Below are 15,280 nucleotides of genomic sequence, written 5' to 3' on the forward strand. Positions count from 1 at the left end.
GAAAATGTCAATTTGAGCATGGCACCTCCAGGAAGGACTAATTCCTGGAATAACAAAGTTATGCTGAACCAACTATCAGGCAATATTTTAGCTGGAAAACCACTAAATGTGTCTATAGAGGAAGTCATCCATTGTTAAATTCATGGAGAAACTTGCTCAACTCGTTCTGTATTTTGAAACAAACCTAAACCAACTTTGATACATGTTGCTCTACTCCTTGAACCTGACCATTTTTCTTGATTTTATATATAAATGGTAAAATGGTCTGCACTTATAACGCTTTTATCCAAAGCGCTTTACACTGTCTCATTCACCCATTCACACACACACACACACACACACACACACACCAATGGTAGCAGAGCTGCCACGCAAGGCACTAGCTTGCCATTGGGAGCAACTTGGGGTTCAGTGTCTTGCCCAAGGACACTTTGGTATGTGGAGTCATGTAGGGCCAGGAATCGAACCGCCAACCCTACGATTAGTGGACAACTCGCTCTACCACCTGGGCCACAGCTGATATAAAATATAATATATATATAAATAAAATATAATATATATATATATATAAAATATAATATATATATATTTTATATATTATATTTTATTTATATATATATATATATATATATATATATATATATATATATATATATATATATATATATATATATATATATATTTTATATTTTATATATATAATATAAAATATAATATATATAAATAAAATATTATATATATATATATATATATATATTTTATATTTTATATATATAATATAAAATATAATATATATAAATAAAATATAATATATATATATAAATATATATATATATATATAATATTTTATATATATATATAAAATATAATATATATATATTATATATATTATATTTTATATATATATATATTATATTTTATATATATTATATATATATTTTTTATATATATATATATTTATATATATTTTTATATATATATTTTTTATATATATATATATATATATCATATTTTATATATAATATTTTATTTATTTATATATATATATATATATAATTTTATATACACTTACTGACCACTTTATTAAGAGTAGCTGTGCACCTTCACATTCATGCAGTTATCCAATCAGCTAACACTTGTGGCAGCAACACAATGTGGCACTCTTGTGGCAGCAACACAATGCATAAAATCATGTAGATACAGGTCAAGAACATCAATTATTGTTCAAATCAAGCATCAGAAAAGGGAAAAATGTCCTCATCATGACTTTGATGGCCGCATGGTTGCTGGTGCCAGACAGGTTGGTTTGAGTACCAAATGTTGATCTGGGATTTTCACACACAACAGTCTGTAGAGTTTACACAGGATGGTGCAAAATACATCCACAGAGAGGCAGTTTTTCATGCTAAAATGCCTTGTTGATGACCGCGTTCATAGGAGAATGGCCAGTTGAAGATTAAAAAATGTTGCTTGTTAGTCCCCCCCATCACCCCCCCCCCCCATTTTCAACTGTCCATTTTTTTTTTTTTTTTTTTTTGAGTCCATGCTCACTGTAGCCTTACTTGTTCATTGAGAATCCTACATACACTACATAAACACCACATCATCTTCCCAAACAACAGAAAAATCTGTAATAAGCACAAGCAAATATTCAGGCAGCAAGACTCTGCAATCTTACCACCTGCAATCAAACAAGACTTAGAAGGAAATGTTTTACAGAGTAAATGAAAGATTGCAGTAGGGAAAGCAGGTCTGACCTTATCATCAAAGGCCAATTTCTAAACCTATGAGCACTGACGTTTATCCAAGTCAGGAAACGTCTCTCTGAGAAGTGTAATTATTGTGAGAATAAATTACCTTTTCTGCCTTCCTCCACTTCATATCATTTTTTGGCAACATGAATTATATGCTTTTTCTTGTACAAGAACAGTATGCAAGATGCACTGAAGTTTCATGGCCAATTTAACTGTATTTAAACATTTTTGTGATGTATTCAGTAACAAGCATTTAAGAGGTTCTAAGATATTGGTGATGTCAGTACTTTTTAAGAAAAGTTTTCCCATTAAATGGTCATTTTTTAAAATGTATTTTATGTCTGTCTGCTCGACCTCCCTTTTGATTTGCAATGAAAACTGACAAATGCTTAGGGAAAATCCAGAGTACTCTGGATCTTTTCATTTTGACTAAACTATTAGCGCACAATGCTATCTCCGCTGGGTGTCAACAGCCAGAATTATCCTCCTCTTCTGTCCCCTGCTATTCAGAGGCAGTTGGCATTCCTTGCCCCAGGCAAGAGCTTTCATCTTAGCTTTGGGAATAAACTGTCTGGGATCTTCAAACACATCAATAATGGGTCTTGGTATATGTGAAAGCAACAAGGTAAATGTGTCTCTCCTGTCTTTTATGTGTGAGTGTGAAAAGCATGAGATCATAAGCAAAGGAGGGCTTGAGCTGTGTTTTGCTCTGTCATAATGCTGAGTGAAGGAGTCAGCCCAACATCCTGCTGTCACCAAAGGCCGCTGAACAGCCCTTTCCTTTCCCCAGCTACTGGTGAGCTGACATGGTTATCACTGATAATAAACAATATCTTCATCAAGCAGGGAAGTCTACATTTAGGAAGAAGAGATGGCGAAGGTTACTGAATCCAAGCGACTGAGTGGCATGAAAGGACATTCTATCAAATCTTCAGAGACTATGTGCATGTGACAGAGTGGGGGTTGGGGGAAATCCCATCTCTTTGATAATACCTATGCCATGATATATTGACTCTGGAAAATGAAACAGCTTTACAGGCCTTTCGGGAAAAGTGGAATTCTGGTTTCAGCTTTTTCCATAACCAGCTGTATTTTTGAGAGCAGTGTCAGAGTTCAGGATGTTTGGGGGATAGGCCTGTAACTTCGGATCAGATTTCTGTTTTTCCTTTTGATAAATGGTGCTGTGTTTACTTTATTTAAAGTATGTAAATTACACCAAAATAAACTCTAAAGTTTGTTAAATAATTCTTTAATGACAAAAATATACAGAAGTCCATAGCTTAGCAGATATCTTTGCTTATTTATAAATTCACAACATTACAACTCAATACAATGGCTTTTAAAAGCAAGGTTAATAATGCAGTCTTTGAATAAACATGTTTCTTTAAGGGGAATTTTGATAGTAGAATCTTCTCTTAGGATGGTACTGCTTGAAGTACCATGGAAATGGTTTTGGACTTCAATTCCACATGGACATTCTCACTTTGGTTGCCTGGACTACGGTTAATACTATGGCCTTGGGGCTACTATGGCCTTGGGACTGCAATTAGCACATACAATTTTGCACTCGGGTCTCCTTTAGTGAACAGTGGACTAGTTCAACAAACAGACTTCATGTTAAAACCATAATGAACTTTCTTTTACATTTCACACTATCCGTTGTTACCCAGATGAGGATGGGTTCCCTTCTGAGTCTGGTTCCTCTCAAGGTTTCTTCCTCATATCATCTTTGGGAGTTTTTTCTTGCCACTGTCGCTACCGGCTTGATCAGTAGGGATAAATTCACACACTTAAAATCTGTATCCTGTATTTATATGTTTCTGTAAAGCTGCTTTGAGACAATGTCCATTGTTAAAAGCGCTATACAAATAAAATTTAATTGAATTGAAAAACTCTGATAAGGAAACACTCTGTTGTAGGGTTCAATATAGAAGCTTTAAGAGTCCTTTAAATGTCTACCCTTATAGTAGTGCAGCAGATTTCTCACAATGAATAGGATTTTTACACATGAAAAGCAAAATATAAATGGCTGATTGCATTGCTGCCTCTTGACTCCTGGGTCCCTGGTTTAATCCTGAGCTTGGGTTACTGTCTGTGTGGAGTTCCTGTGCAGGGGTGTGCAGAAGGTGGGGCTCTGTGGGCTCGAGCCCCTACTCTTTTTCTACATTATTTAAAAGTGTCCCTCTCAACATTAATTAATAAACAATTATATTATGTAAAAAGCATTTGAATTCAAATAAACACGAGAGTGTGCACAAAACAGCAGCAAATGAATCACAAGAAAGTCTGAGAATTTTATGCAGTTTTATGGAAATCAGAGTGCTGCTGCCAAATGTAAATTTAATTGTGAAATTAAATGCTTAAGTTTTACTGACTTTTACAGTAAGTCACATACAGTGGGCATGTCACTACATTTGTGGATGGGAAAACTTTAGTTTTTTACTGAATTTATTTAATAATATTTACATTTTCTTTGAAAGATTCTTTGGATTCATCTCTCCAATAAAAGTTGCCATTTTGTTGTAATTGTTTCTATAAATGAAAATATAAAATAACATTAGGCCATGTTAGTACTGTCATTCTCATATTCATTATTGTGACCACACACAGTCTGTTTACAATGTCTACCAAGGTGATAATATGTAGTTAAATTAAAGTCATTAAAGTAGTTAAAGTAATAAAGTAGTTAAATTAGCTCTTTGGTGATATACAGTTGGGGAAATAAGTATTGAATGCGTCAACATTTTTTTCACTAAATATATTTCCAATGAGGCTGTTCACATGAAATTTTCACCAGACATTGGTACTAACTCAAGAAATCCGGAAATTTAAAGAATTCACAACATTAAAGTCCATAAATGAAGTTATGTGTAATAAAGTGGAACGACAGGAAAAAAAGAAAAGCAGTTCTCCAAGGCAAGGTAAGGCAGGGAACCAGCTGAGATCATTAAGTAATTATCCCTCCTATCTGTGCAAATTAATATCAGTTGCATTAGTAAATTGATGGTCTATAAAAAGGCTTTTCATTACCAATGTATCACACCAGAAACATCTCATAATGAGTAAAAGCAAAGAGCTCTCCCAAGACCTTCAGATCCTTATTGTTGCGAAACATTGATGGAATCGGATACAGGCGTATTTGCTGAATCTTCCAGTAAGCACCATTGGGGGCATTATCTGCAAGTGGAAGCAACATCACTCCATCATCAACCGGCCATGCACAGAAGCTCCTCGCAAGATTTCTGACCAGGGATTCAGAAGAATAGTCAGAAGAGTAGCCCAAGAGCCAAGGAAAGTGCTCCAGAAACACTTGGAGGCAGCAGGTGCCCTCGTCACAGAGAAAACAATAGGCAGTGCACGCCACTGCTCATGCTCACACCACAAGACTCCATTACTAAAGAAAAGGCACCTTGAAGCTCGTTTAAAGTTTGCTACAACTCATTTGGATAGTCCTATTAAATACTGGGAGAGTGTAGTCTGGTCGGACGAGAGCAAAATTGAACTTTTTGGCTGTCATACTACACATCATGTTTGGAGAAGAAATGGCACTGCATATCACCCTAAAAACACTATACCAACAGTGAAGTTTGGAGGTGGAAGCATCATGGTGTGGGGCTGTTTTTAATCACATGGTACTGCCAGACTTCATATAATTGAAGGAACAATGAATGGAGCCCTTTACTGAGAGATTCCTGAGAAGAATCTGCTGCCATCCTCCAGAATGATGAAGATGAGACGTGCATGGACCTTCAAACAGAACAATGATCCAAAACATGCAGCAAAGGAAACTCTCAATTGATTTCAGAGAAAAAAAATCAGGACGTTAGAATGGCCCAGTCAATCACCTGACTTGAATCCAATTGAACAAGATTTATAGACAATATGTTTAGAAGAATGGGACAAAATACCTGAATACTGCGGCCGATTAATTTATTCATACAGGAAACATCTTGAAGCTGTCATTACAAACAAAGGCTTCTCCACTAAGTATTCAATAAATTCCAGTTAGCATGTTCAATACTTTGTTTTGCTGTGTCATTCAACTTTATTAACTTTATTTATGGACTTTAATGTTGTGAATTCTTTATATTTCCGGATTTCTTGAGTTAATACCGCTGTCTGGTGAAAATTTCATGTTAATAGCCTCATTGGAAATATATTTACTAAAAAAAATGTTGACTTGTCCAATACTTATTTCCCCCACTGTAGCCCTTTTTGTGAATTTTTTAAAATTTTTATACATTTGAGCCCCTGCCCCTGAGGAACTGTCTGCATGTCCCTGTTCCTGTGCATGTTCTCCATCTATCTATGTGGGTTTCCTCTGGGTTGTCTGGTTTTCTCCACCTCCCAAAGTGTGTGTGTGTGTGTGTGTGTGTGTGTGTGTGTGTTTGTATGTAACATGTGTGTGAGTGGCGTCCTGCAATGAATTGGTGTTCCATCCAGGGTGTATTCCTGCCTTTCGCCCCAGTGTTCTTTGAATAATCTCCAGATTCCCTGTGACCCTAACCAGAATAAAGCCATAACCAGTGCTGAAAGAATGAATGAAACGATGAAAAGACATTTTAGGATTCTGCTCTACTGACTTGTGTGTGATTAAAATTTTTTGGAATTGCTTAGTAGGCTGCATTATGGGTATTCTAAACACCCTCCCCAAGTTTTTTTTTCTTTTTTTTAAAATAAACATTTTGGGAAATATTTCTGTAAAATTAGTGAAGCTCCTGTGCTGATGTTACAGGTTAAGCTCGTGCTCTTCAGCAGCGAGGATGCCTCCGTGACGTCATCGCAGTTCTCCAGCCACACGCAGAGGGGGAGCGAGTGTAGGCTATTAAACCCGGGCGGAGTGTGAACATGTGAACACATGAGAAAACTGTGCAGAGAACGCACCGAGCACAGCATCGTCTTCAATCGGTAAGCAGCTCTTAAATAAACAAATGAGGTCATCTTTGTTGCACGTTTTGGCAATTTAGCAAATTGACATGAGTACGCTTGCGATATGCGTTTATTTTTGGATGCAGTTTTGAGTAAAACAGATAATAATAATAAAAACTAAAGATAATAATAATAATAATAATAATAATAATAATAATAATAATAATAATAAAATCAAAGATATTGCATTTAAGGCGACGTTACTGTTTGCGTATGCATCCACAGTGCAGAAGAACGTAAAAATCCATTGAAATACAAACTGTAATGAATAATTCCTTTTATTTTTGGAACATTTTGCACATAGCAGATTGCAAAATGAAAAACACTTTATTTGCCATGATTTTAAGAGCTTTAGTATAAGTTAGGTTTGGTTAGAATAAGTTCAGGTCAAGTAGATTTTATTGTCATTATAGCATTCTGGGGGGAAAAAAAGGAAACAGTGGCTATTGTAGCCATCAATAGCAGCAAATTAATGTTGAGAAATAAATCTGTGCAAAATATCAGAATGTAAACATCATATCTGTAAGGATATGAGTGCAATGCAGGTGCAAGGTATGATAGTAAGGTATGATACAGCAAACTGTAATCAGACTGTAAAATATTACTAATAAGCAGAATTACACGTTGTCTTGTGTAGGATGTTGTTTTGGAAAGCAGCGGTCTGGTGAATATGAGGATGAAGCGCCCTCTACTGTTGCTGCTGCACCTTATGCTGGAGAGTCAGGCGCTGCGTTACTCCAACAGTTACTACTATCAGGACTTATCACCTGATGGCAACGGAAACGGAGAGAGTATGTCTGCTTGTTATTTTACATTATGAAACTTGTATCTATTAATAATATTTCAGTTTTTGTTTTTTTTGCAGCTTCCAACTTAAATTAATTATACAGTGCATCCGGAGAGTATTCACAGCGCTTCACTTTTTCCACATTTTGTTATGTTACAGCCTTATTCCAAAATGGATTAAATTCATTATTTTCCTCAAAATTCTACAAACAATACCCCATAATGACAACGTGAAAGAAGTTTGTTTGAAATCTTTGCAAATTTATTTAAAAAAAAAAAAAAAAAAAAAAAGCACACGTACATAAGTATTCACAGTCTTTGCCATGACACTCAAAATTGAGGTCAGGTGCATCCTGTTTCCACAGATCATCCTTGAGATGTTTCTACAACTTGATTGGAGTCCACCTGTGGTAAATTCAGTTGATTGGACATGATTTGGAAAGGCACACACCTGTCTATATAAGGTCCCACAGTTAACAATGCATGTCAGAGCACAAACCAAGCCATGAAGTCCAAGGAATTGTCTGTAGACCTCCGAGACAGAATTGTATCGAGGCACAGATCTGGGGAAAGGTACAGAAACGTTTATGTAGCATTGAAGGTCCCAATGAGCACAGTGGCCTCCATCATCCATAAATCGAAGGTTTGGAACCACCAGGACTCTTCCTAGGGCTGGCCACCTGGCCAAACTGAGCGATCGGAGAAGGGCCTTAGTCAGCCAGGTGACCAAAAACTCCAGTGTGTCTCTGTGGAGAGAGGAGAACCTTCCAGAAGAACAACCATCTCTTCAGCACTCCACCAATCAGACCTGTATGGTTGAGTGGCCAGACGGAAGCCACTCCTCAGTAAAAGTCACATGACAGCCCGCCTGGAGTTTGCCAAAAGGCACTTGAAGGGCTCTCAGACCAAGACCAAGACAAAGATTGAACTCTTTGGCCTGAATGGCAAGCGTCGTGTCTGGAGGAAACCAGGCACCACTCATCACCTGGCCAATACCATCCCTACAGTGAAGCATGGTGGTGGCAGCATCATGCTGTGGGGATGTTTTTCAGTGGCAGGAACTGGGAGACTAGTTAGGATTGAGGGAAAGATGAATGCAGCAATGTACAGAGACATCCTTGGTGGAAACCTGCTCCAGAGCGCTCTGGACCTCAGACTGGGGCAAAGGTTCATCTTCCAACAGGACAACGACCCTAAGCACACAGCCAAGATAATGAAGGAGTGCCTACAGGACAACTCTGTGAATGTCCTTGAGTGGCCCAGCCAGAGCCCAGACTTGAACCCGATTGAACATTACTGGAGAGATCTGAAAATGGCTGTGCACCGATGCTCCCCATCCAACCTAATGGAGCTTGAGAGGTCCTGCAAAGAAGAATGGGAGAAACTGCCCAAAAATAGGTGTGCCAAACTTGTAGCATCATACTCAAAAAGACTTGAGGCTGTAATTGGTGCCAAAGGTGCTTCAACAAAGTATTGAGCAAAGGCTGTGAATACTTATGTAAATGTGCTTTTTTTGTTTTTAATAAATTTGCAAAGATTTCAAACAATCTTCTTTCACATTGTCATTATGGGGTATTGTTTGTAGAATTTTGAGGAAAATAATGAATTTAATCCATTTTGTAATAAGGCTGTAATATAACAAAATGTGGAAAAAGTGAACCGCTGTGAATACTTTCTGGATGCACTGTATTTACTACTTGCAGATATTCACTTTTGTCTTATATAATAGCTTTTTGGACCTTACTAACACTCCCCAACCTTCCTTAGTATACTTCAGTGGTGTGCGTCTTCACGTGGAATCTCCTCAAACTTTGGTGTCTGCTGTACAAGGAGGCAACGTGACTCTTCCATGTGTGTACCGGTACGAGCCGGAGGTCAGTGCACCTCGCAAGACGAGGGTGAAGTGGTTCTGGCAGCCGAACACAGGTGAAACCAAAGAGATGCACGTCATAGTGGCTTTTGGGTCCCGACACAGGAGTTACGGTGACTTCCGGGGTCGCGTGCGTCTGCGCCGGAGTGCTCCAGGCGATGCGTCTCTGGTCATCAACCCGCTGCTGAGCGACGACACTGGGCGCTACCGCTGTGAGATTATAGACGGCCTGGAGGACGAGAGCATCACTGTGGAGCTTCAGTTTCGGGGTGACGTAATCATCTGTAAAACACATTTGGAACATAAACTATGTGGCCATTTTTCTAGGCGTTGGGTATACTTCATTGCATCTGCACTTATTGACCATTTTTAAGGTGCACCAACCGTATAGGTCGCTTTGTAGGTATATAGTTACTGACTAGACCATTTGTAGTTATGCTTAAAGGAAATGTTCACCCTGAAACACATTAAATGTATTTATTTCACAAATATTTGTGATTTGCTTAGTGATTTTGGTGCTGTATTTTCTTTATTTCAGAGAGATGTTGGTGGTTCTGGGCTGCACTGATGTCACAGGGCGACATTGTAGTGCAGTTACAATGGTGTACAATATTTTCTCCCTAAATTGGCCTTGGCCAGTTCTCTTACACCGGTCAGCATTCCTCTATCATGCGACAGCTACCAGCTAGGGTGGGTGAAGGCTAATACTTGCTTCCTCCAAGACACATGAAGCCAGCCAACTGTTGTATCAGTGCATCAGGGCAGTGTAACACTCTCAGAGAGTGCTATCCACTCACTTCTGCATACACGAGCTCACAGACACCCACTATTAGCTATTGTTGCTGTGATTGACAGGGAGAGAGTGTGCCATTCTTCCCACCCAGAGAGCAGGGCCAGTTTTGCTCTTGTTGGACTCCAAGCCACAGTGACATTGTTAGGAACTGAGCTCTAGATCTCCGGATAACAGGGCAAATGATTTTCTGTTGCACCACTTGGGAGCCACAATAGGAGAACATGTTTAAATGATCTCAAACTTAAGTGATAACAGTAATATTTTAAAGGCACAGAACAAAAGCTACTTTTCTCACTCACCATTTTCCACTTATGTCATATTAGTGAGAAAGCCACTGTAGAATTAATGGAGACAGCAAACATTGGAGTAAGAATTCCAAAATGCAGCTCTTCGATGCAGTTGCCTTAAGTTAAGAGGAGGCTTGGCTTGAAAGCTAGCAATCTTGGAGATGACAAGCATGATGGCATTGATTGAGGATGGCGGTATTAGAATGAAAGCTTTGGAACCAGTTGTGTTTGAGCAGAGATTGCAGATGTAAAGATGAGAGAGTTAGACAGATTAAAGGACTAAAGCTGTCCTGTATCCCTCCCTTTAGGTAGAGATGAAGAGAAGGCTAATACCCAGTTCCACCACTTTCATCGAGCAGCAAAAAGTGAGAATAGACCAACATGTTGAAAGAATTCCATTATTTAATCTTTTAATTTGATATTTTCCACTAACTATCACACACTGGATATAAATCTGGATATTTATCAATATTCAATACTCAAGGCTGATTTTAGTGACATGGTAGTGAGTGTTGTGGTGGTATGAGTGTATCAGGAATGTGGTGGTCCATGGTACAAATGGTGGTCCCTTTCCATTTCCATTGATGACAGACTGTGCATAGGAACAGATGGGCTACAATCAGTAATTATATACCTACAATTGCACCTACATGGTAGGTTTAACTGAAAAAAAAGTTTGCTCATGGTAGGTGTATGTAATGATGTGGCCACTGTGTGTTTTTTATTTGGACTTTGCTGAAGTACCATTTTGTCACATATTCAAGTGTTTATATTGTAAATTCTAAAGACAATACCTGCTTGTAGTTTTGTGACAGACACTGTTTTAGGACAGTTGATTTGCATTTTGCTACAGATACATCACCTCTCCACAATGTCACTATATATCCATGACTTGAAAATATCGGAAAATTCTGAGCTATCATTTTGTATCAACAAATGTTAGTATGTACCTGTGTAACTGTAATGTTTTTAACATGACCTGAACTCAGCTCAGTTTGGTTGCCTCCCACAGGTATAGTGTTCCCATATTTCTCTCCCATGGGTCGCTACCAGTTTAACTTCCAGGAAGCTAAAGAGGCATGTGAGGAGCAGGGTGCTTGTCTGGCCACCTTTGAGCAGCTGTTTGCAGCCTGGGAGGAAGAAAAGCTTGATTGGTGCAATGCTGGCTGGCTGGCTGATGGGACAGCACAGTACCCTGTATCAGTGCCTCGAGATGCCTGTGGTGGTACAGACCTGGCACCGGGCGTCAGGAGTTACGGCGTACGCCACAAATCTATCGACCGATTTGATACATTCTGCTTCACTTCTTCAATCAAAGGTGATCACTTTGCTTTACCTCTTACAACTGTACAAATGGCATTATGTTACACACTCACCATTTACTTTATTAGGAACACCTGTACACCTGTTCATGCAATTATACAATCAGCCAGTCATGTGTGTTCCACTCCTATCAGCCAAGAACAGGAATATGAGGCTACGGTGGGCACAGGTTCACTGAAAGTAGACAGCTGAATATTGGTAAAGCATCACCTCAAACCAATCTGACCTCAAAGGTTATTGTGTGCAAAAATGACAGGAGATCAGCAATTCTGGAATACTCAAACTATCCCATCTGGTACCAACAACCACGGTCAAATTCATAGTGGCCATTTTTTCCCATTTCTTATGCTTGACATGAACATTAACTGAAGCTCTTGACCTGCATGTTTTTATACATTTGCGCTGCTGTTACAATTAAGTGGCCAGTAAGTGTATATAATTATGTAATATACATTCTTAGAAAGATGGGGTTCATCAAGGGTTCCTTAAGGATTCAGTCAATAATTAAGTGTTCTTAGCTTCTACTTGGAACTTTGTCTGATAAGGAAACACTGTTCATCACCCAATACACATACTAATTATAAACCTTGACTTTAATATTTCTTTTACCTGCAAAAATCATCTGAGCAGTAGATAAGTACTGAGTTTGGAAAAGGATTCTAATAAAAGCTTGAAAAGAAAATGCTGGGAGGATTTCCACACTGTAAAAACACCAACGGGTGTTGCAAAATTCCAAGGGAGCATTTGATTCATTACAGCTGTGACAAAATGACATGTCTCCACTGTGTTATAAGGGCTGCACTGGAGAGTCAAATGCAGTTCTGATGAAGCCAGCAGATCATGCATACCAAATACACGCTGGCCTTCAGTGATTACAAAAATACAACTGGCCTTGGTTTTGATCGCTAAAATTCTCACGAGTCTCAGTCTTAAAAGACAAAAGCATTCTCAGATTGTCTCTAAGGAATTGTCTCTGGTTTGTAGCTCTTCCTGAACTGATTAGTCTAATGTTAACACATCATTAGAGCTTTGACAAGCAATCCATTTTAAAGCTCAGGAGTTGTGTGTTTTGGACATGGTCAAGGACAGAATTCACTTTATTACAAATGATGGCTTGACTCTCTTGTCTTTGATAGACTACAGCTGCACATTTTTACTATGTAAGGTACACAAATAAGTATATATTTATAATTAACTAATGCTGTCAAAATGATGAAATAATACATGCACTAATCCTTAGCATATAATGGAAATAATGAAGCACAGGCATTAAGACACACCTGTGAATCATATATGAATACCCATAATAATGATAATAGTCAATTATTAACAGATTTCTGTAAATGAGCATTGTGACTAGTATTAATAAAAAATCATTTACTTGGGACAATTCACAATTCAAAGCACCACTAAAAAGTTGCCACTTAATTGGCATGGGGTTATTAAAGTGGATGTGCTGACAATCTCACTAGAGGTTCAATAAATTCATTCCAGCACACGGTTATTATAATAGTAAGATATGAGGGTATTTGTCCCTTAAAGTTGTGTGCAGAGTTGATGTAAGAACACTATATGCATTATAGACCATATACGATATATTCATTAAAAACTTGTGTTTTTATACCACAGGTAAAAATGCAGCTATATATCTATTTCATTTGTATTTGTAACATGATAAGTTGAGAATTGAGGGTGATTATTCTAGCCTATAATTTGGTTAACCTACCTTTTTTCCAGACAGACTCTTCATAATGTAAATGATCTTTATTAATACTGTGAGTTATTGTATTAATTAATAGATTATAGAAAAGTTAACAAGACCTTAATACTATTACCTAACTACATACCTAACTTTTATCTAACTATTACCATTATGTAAAGAATATAATGTAATAAAATCATGTAATATATTATAATAAAGGTAGACCTTATAATAAGTTACAATATTACCAACTCACCTGAGAAGTTCTTGAAGTTGCTCCGAATGGCTGTATTAGAAGTTAACAGTGCAACCTTTGCTTTAATGACTGACAAAAAAGGAATTGAATGATTGTTCTGTTCCTGATTTCAGGTGAGGTTTACTTCCTGCAGCACCAGCTCAAGCTGAACTTCTCTGAGGCAGTGGAGGAGTGTGCACAGGATGGTGCTCAGATTGCTAAAGTGGGTCAGCTGTACGCAGCATGGAGGTTTGCAGGGTTAGATCAGTGTGATGCTGGGTGGTTGGCTGATGGCAGTGTGCGTTATCCCATCACCAAACCCAGAGCCAACTGCGGCCCACCTGATCCTGGTGTACGGAGCTTCGGCTTCCTGCCTCAGCATTTAAAATATGGAGTTTACTGTCACAAAGTCAGATGGTAAGATTCTGACACAACTGTGGTCATCAATTTAAAATTCAGTCAACACAAATGTGAATTCTGGCAGATGATATATGGTTTGATGATTCATCTTCTAATTTCTGTAATACAAATGAAGGGTGTCCGAGCTGTTCCTGTGAATCTGCAAGCAGTTTAGTTTTGATTAAATGGACTGATTTGGATTCCACTGTTACATTTTCTGATTTTATATACAGGTTCATCAAAAAAAATTAGAATATTGAGGAAAAGTTCTTTTTTTCCATAATTATTTCAAAAAGTATAACTTTCCTGTATTCTAGATTCATTACACATAAAGAAAAATATTTCAAGCCTTTTTTTTTGTTTTAATCTTGATGATTATGGCGTACAGCTCATGGAAATCAAAAATCCAGCATCTCAAAATATTAGAATAAAGAATTTATAATACAGAAATGTCGACCTTCTGAAAAGTATGTTAATTTATGCACTCAGTACTCAGTAATTCATGCACTCAGCTCCTTTTGCACAAATTAATGCATCAATGTAGCGTGGCATGGAGGCAATCAGCCTGTAGCACTGCTGAGGTGTTAAGGAATCCCAGATTTCTTTGATAGCGGCTTTCAGCTTGTCTGTATTGTTGGGACTGGTGTCTCTCATTGGTTGCTTCTCTATGGGGTTCAGGTCAGGTGAGTTGGCTGGCCAATCAAGCACAGTAATACCATGGTCAGCAAACCAGTTACTAGTAGTTTTAGCACTGTGGGAAAGTGCCAAGTCCTGCTGGAAAAGGAAATCAGCATCTTCATAAAGCTTGTCAGCAGATGAAAGCATGAAGTGCTCTAAAATCTCCTGGTAGACACTGCATTGACTCTCGACTTGAGAAAACACAGTGGACCAACACCAGCAGATGACATGGCACCCCAAATCATCACTGACTGTGGAAACTTCACACTGGACTTCAAGCAGCTTGGATTCTGTGCCTCTCCACTCTTCCTCCTGCCTCTGGGACCTTGATTTCCAAATTAAATGCAAAATTTACTTTCATCTGAAAAGAGGACTTTGGACCACTGCGCAATGGTCCAGTTCTTTTTAAAGGCTAAGGAAACCTTTGCAGGTGTTGAGTTAATTAGCTGATTAGAGCTCTTCTCAGGTCGACATTTCTGTATTATAAATTCTTTATTCAAATATTTTGAGATACTGGATTTTTG

General features: G+C 38.0%; 1 protein-coding gene across 2 annotated transcripts; it reads left to right on the forward strand.

The window, feature by feature from the left end:
* The first annotated feature begins 3,501 nt into the window (after positions 1-3,501).
* On the forward strand, positions 3,502-15,280 carry hapln3 (hyaluronan and proteoglycan link protein 3). 2 transcript variants are annotated; one of them, XM_053631118.1, is made up of 5 exons: positions 3,502-6,662; positions 7,321-7,474; positions 9,237-9,608; positions 11,432-11,737; positions 13,814-15,280. In XM_053631118.1, the coding sequence occupies exons 2-5, from the start codon at positions 7,354-7,356 to the stop codon at positions 14,098-14,100; spliced, it is 1,086 nt and encodes a 361-aa protein (XP_053487093.1). In that variant the 5' UTR covers positions 3,502-6,662; positions 7,321-7,353; the 3' UTR covers positions 14,101-15,280. The 2 variants fall into 2 exon arrangements, with proteins under 2 accessions (XP_053487093.1, XP_053487094.1); XM_053631119.1 differs by lacking the exon at positions 3,502-6,662 and having other exon boundaries at positions 6,883-7,474.

Source organism: Ictalurus furcatus, chromosome 8 (assembly GCF_023375685.1).
Source record: "Ictalurus furcatus strain D&B chromosome 8, Billie_1.0, whole genome shotgun sequence".
In the NCBI taxonomy this organism is placed as follows: Eukaryota; Metazoa; Chordata; class Actinopteri; order Siluriformes; family Ictaluridae; genus Ictalurus; species Ictalurus furcatus.

What these genes read in the sequence shown, in the direction of transcription:
- hapln3 (XM_053631118.1), top strand. Translation starts at nt 7,354, where the DNA reads ATGAGGATGAAGCGCCCTCTACTGTTGCTGCTGCACCTTATGCTGGAG. An exon ending in TGTGGAGCTTCAGTTTCGGG is followed by an intron (nt 9,609 to 11,431) that starts GTGACGTAATCA and finishes TGCCTCCCACAG; the next exon opens with GTATAGTGTTCCCATATTTC. An exon ending in CTTCACTTCTTCAATCAAAG is followed by an intron (nt 11,738 to 13,813) that starts GTGATCACTTTG and finishes TCCTGATTTCAG; the next exon opens with GTGAGGTTTACTTCCTGCAG.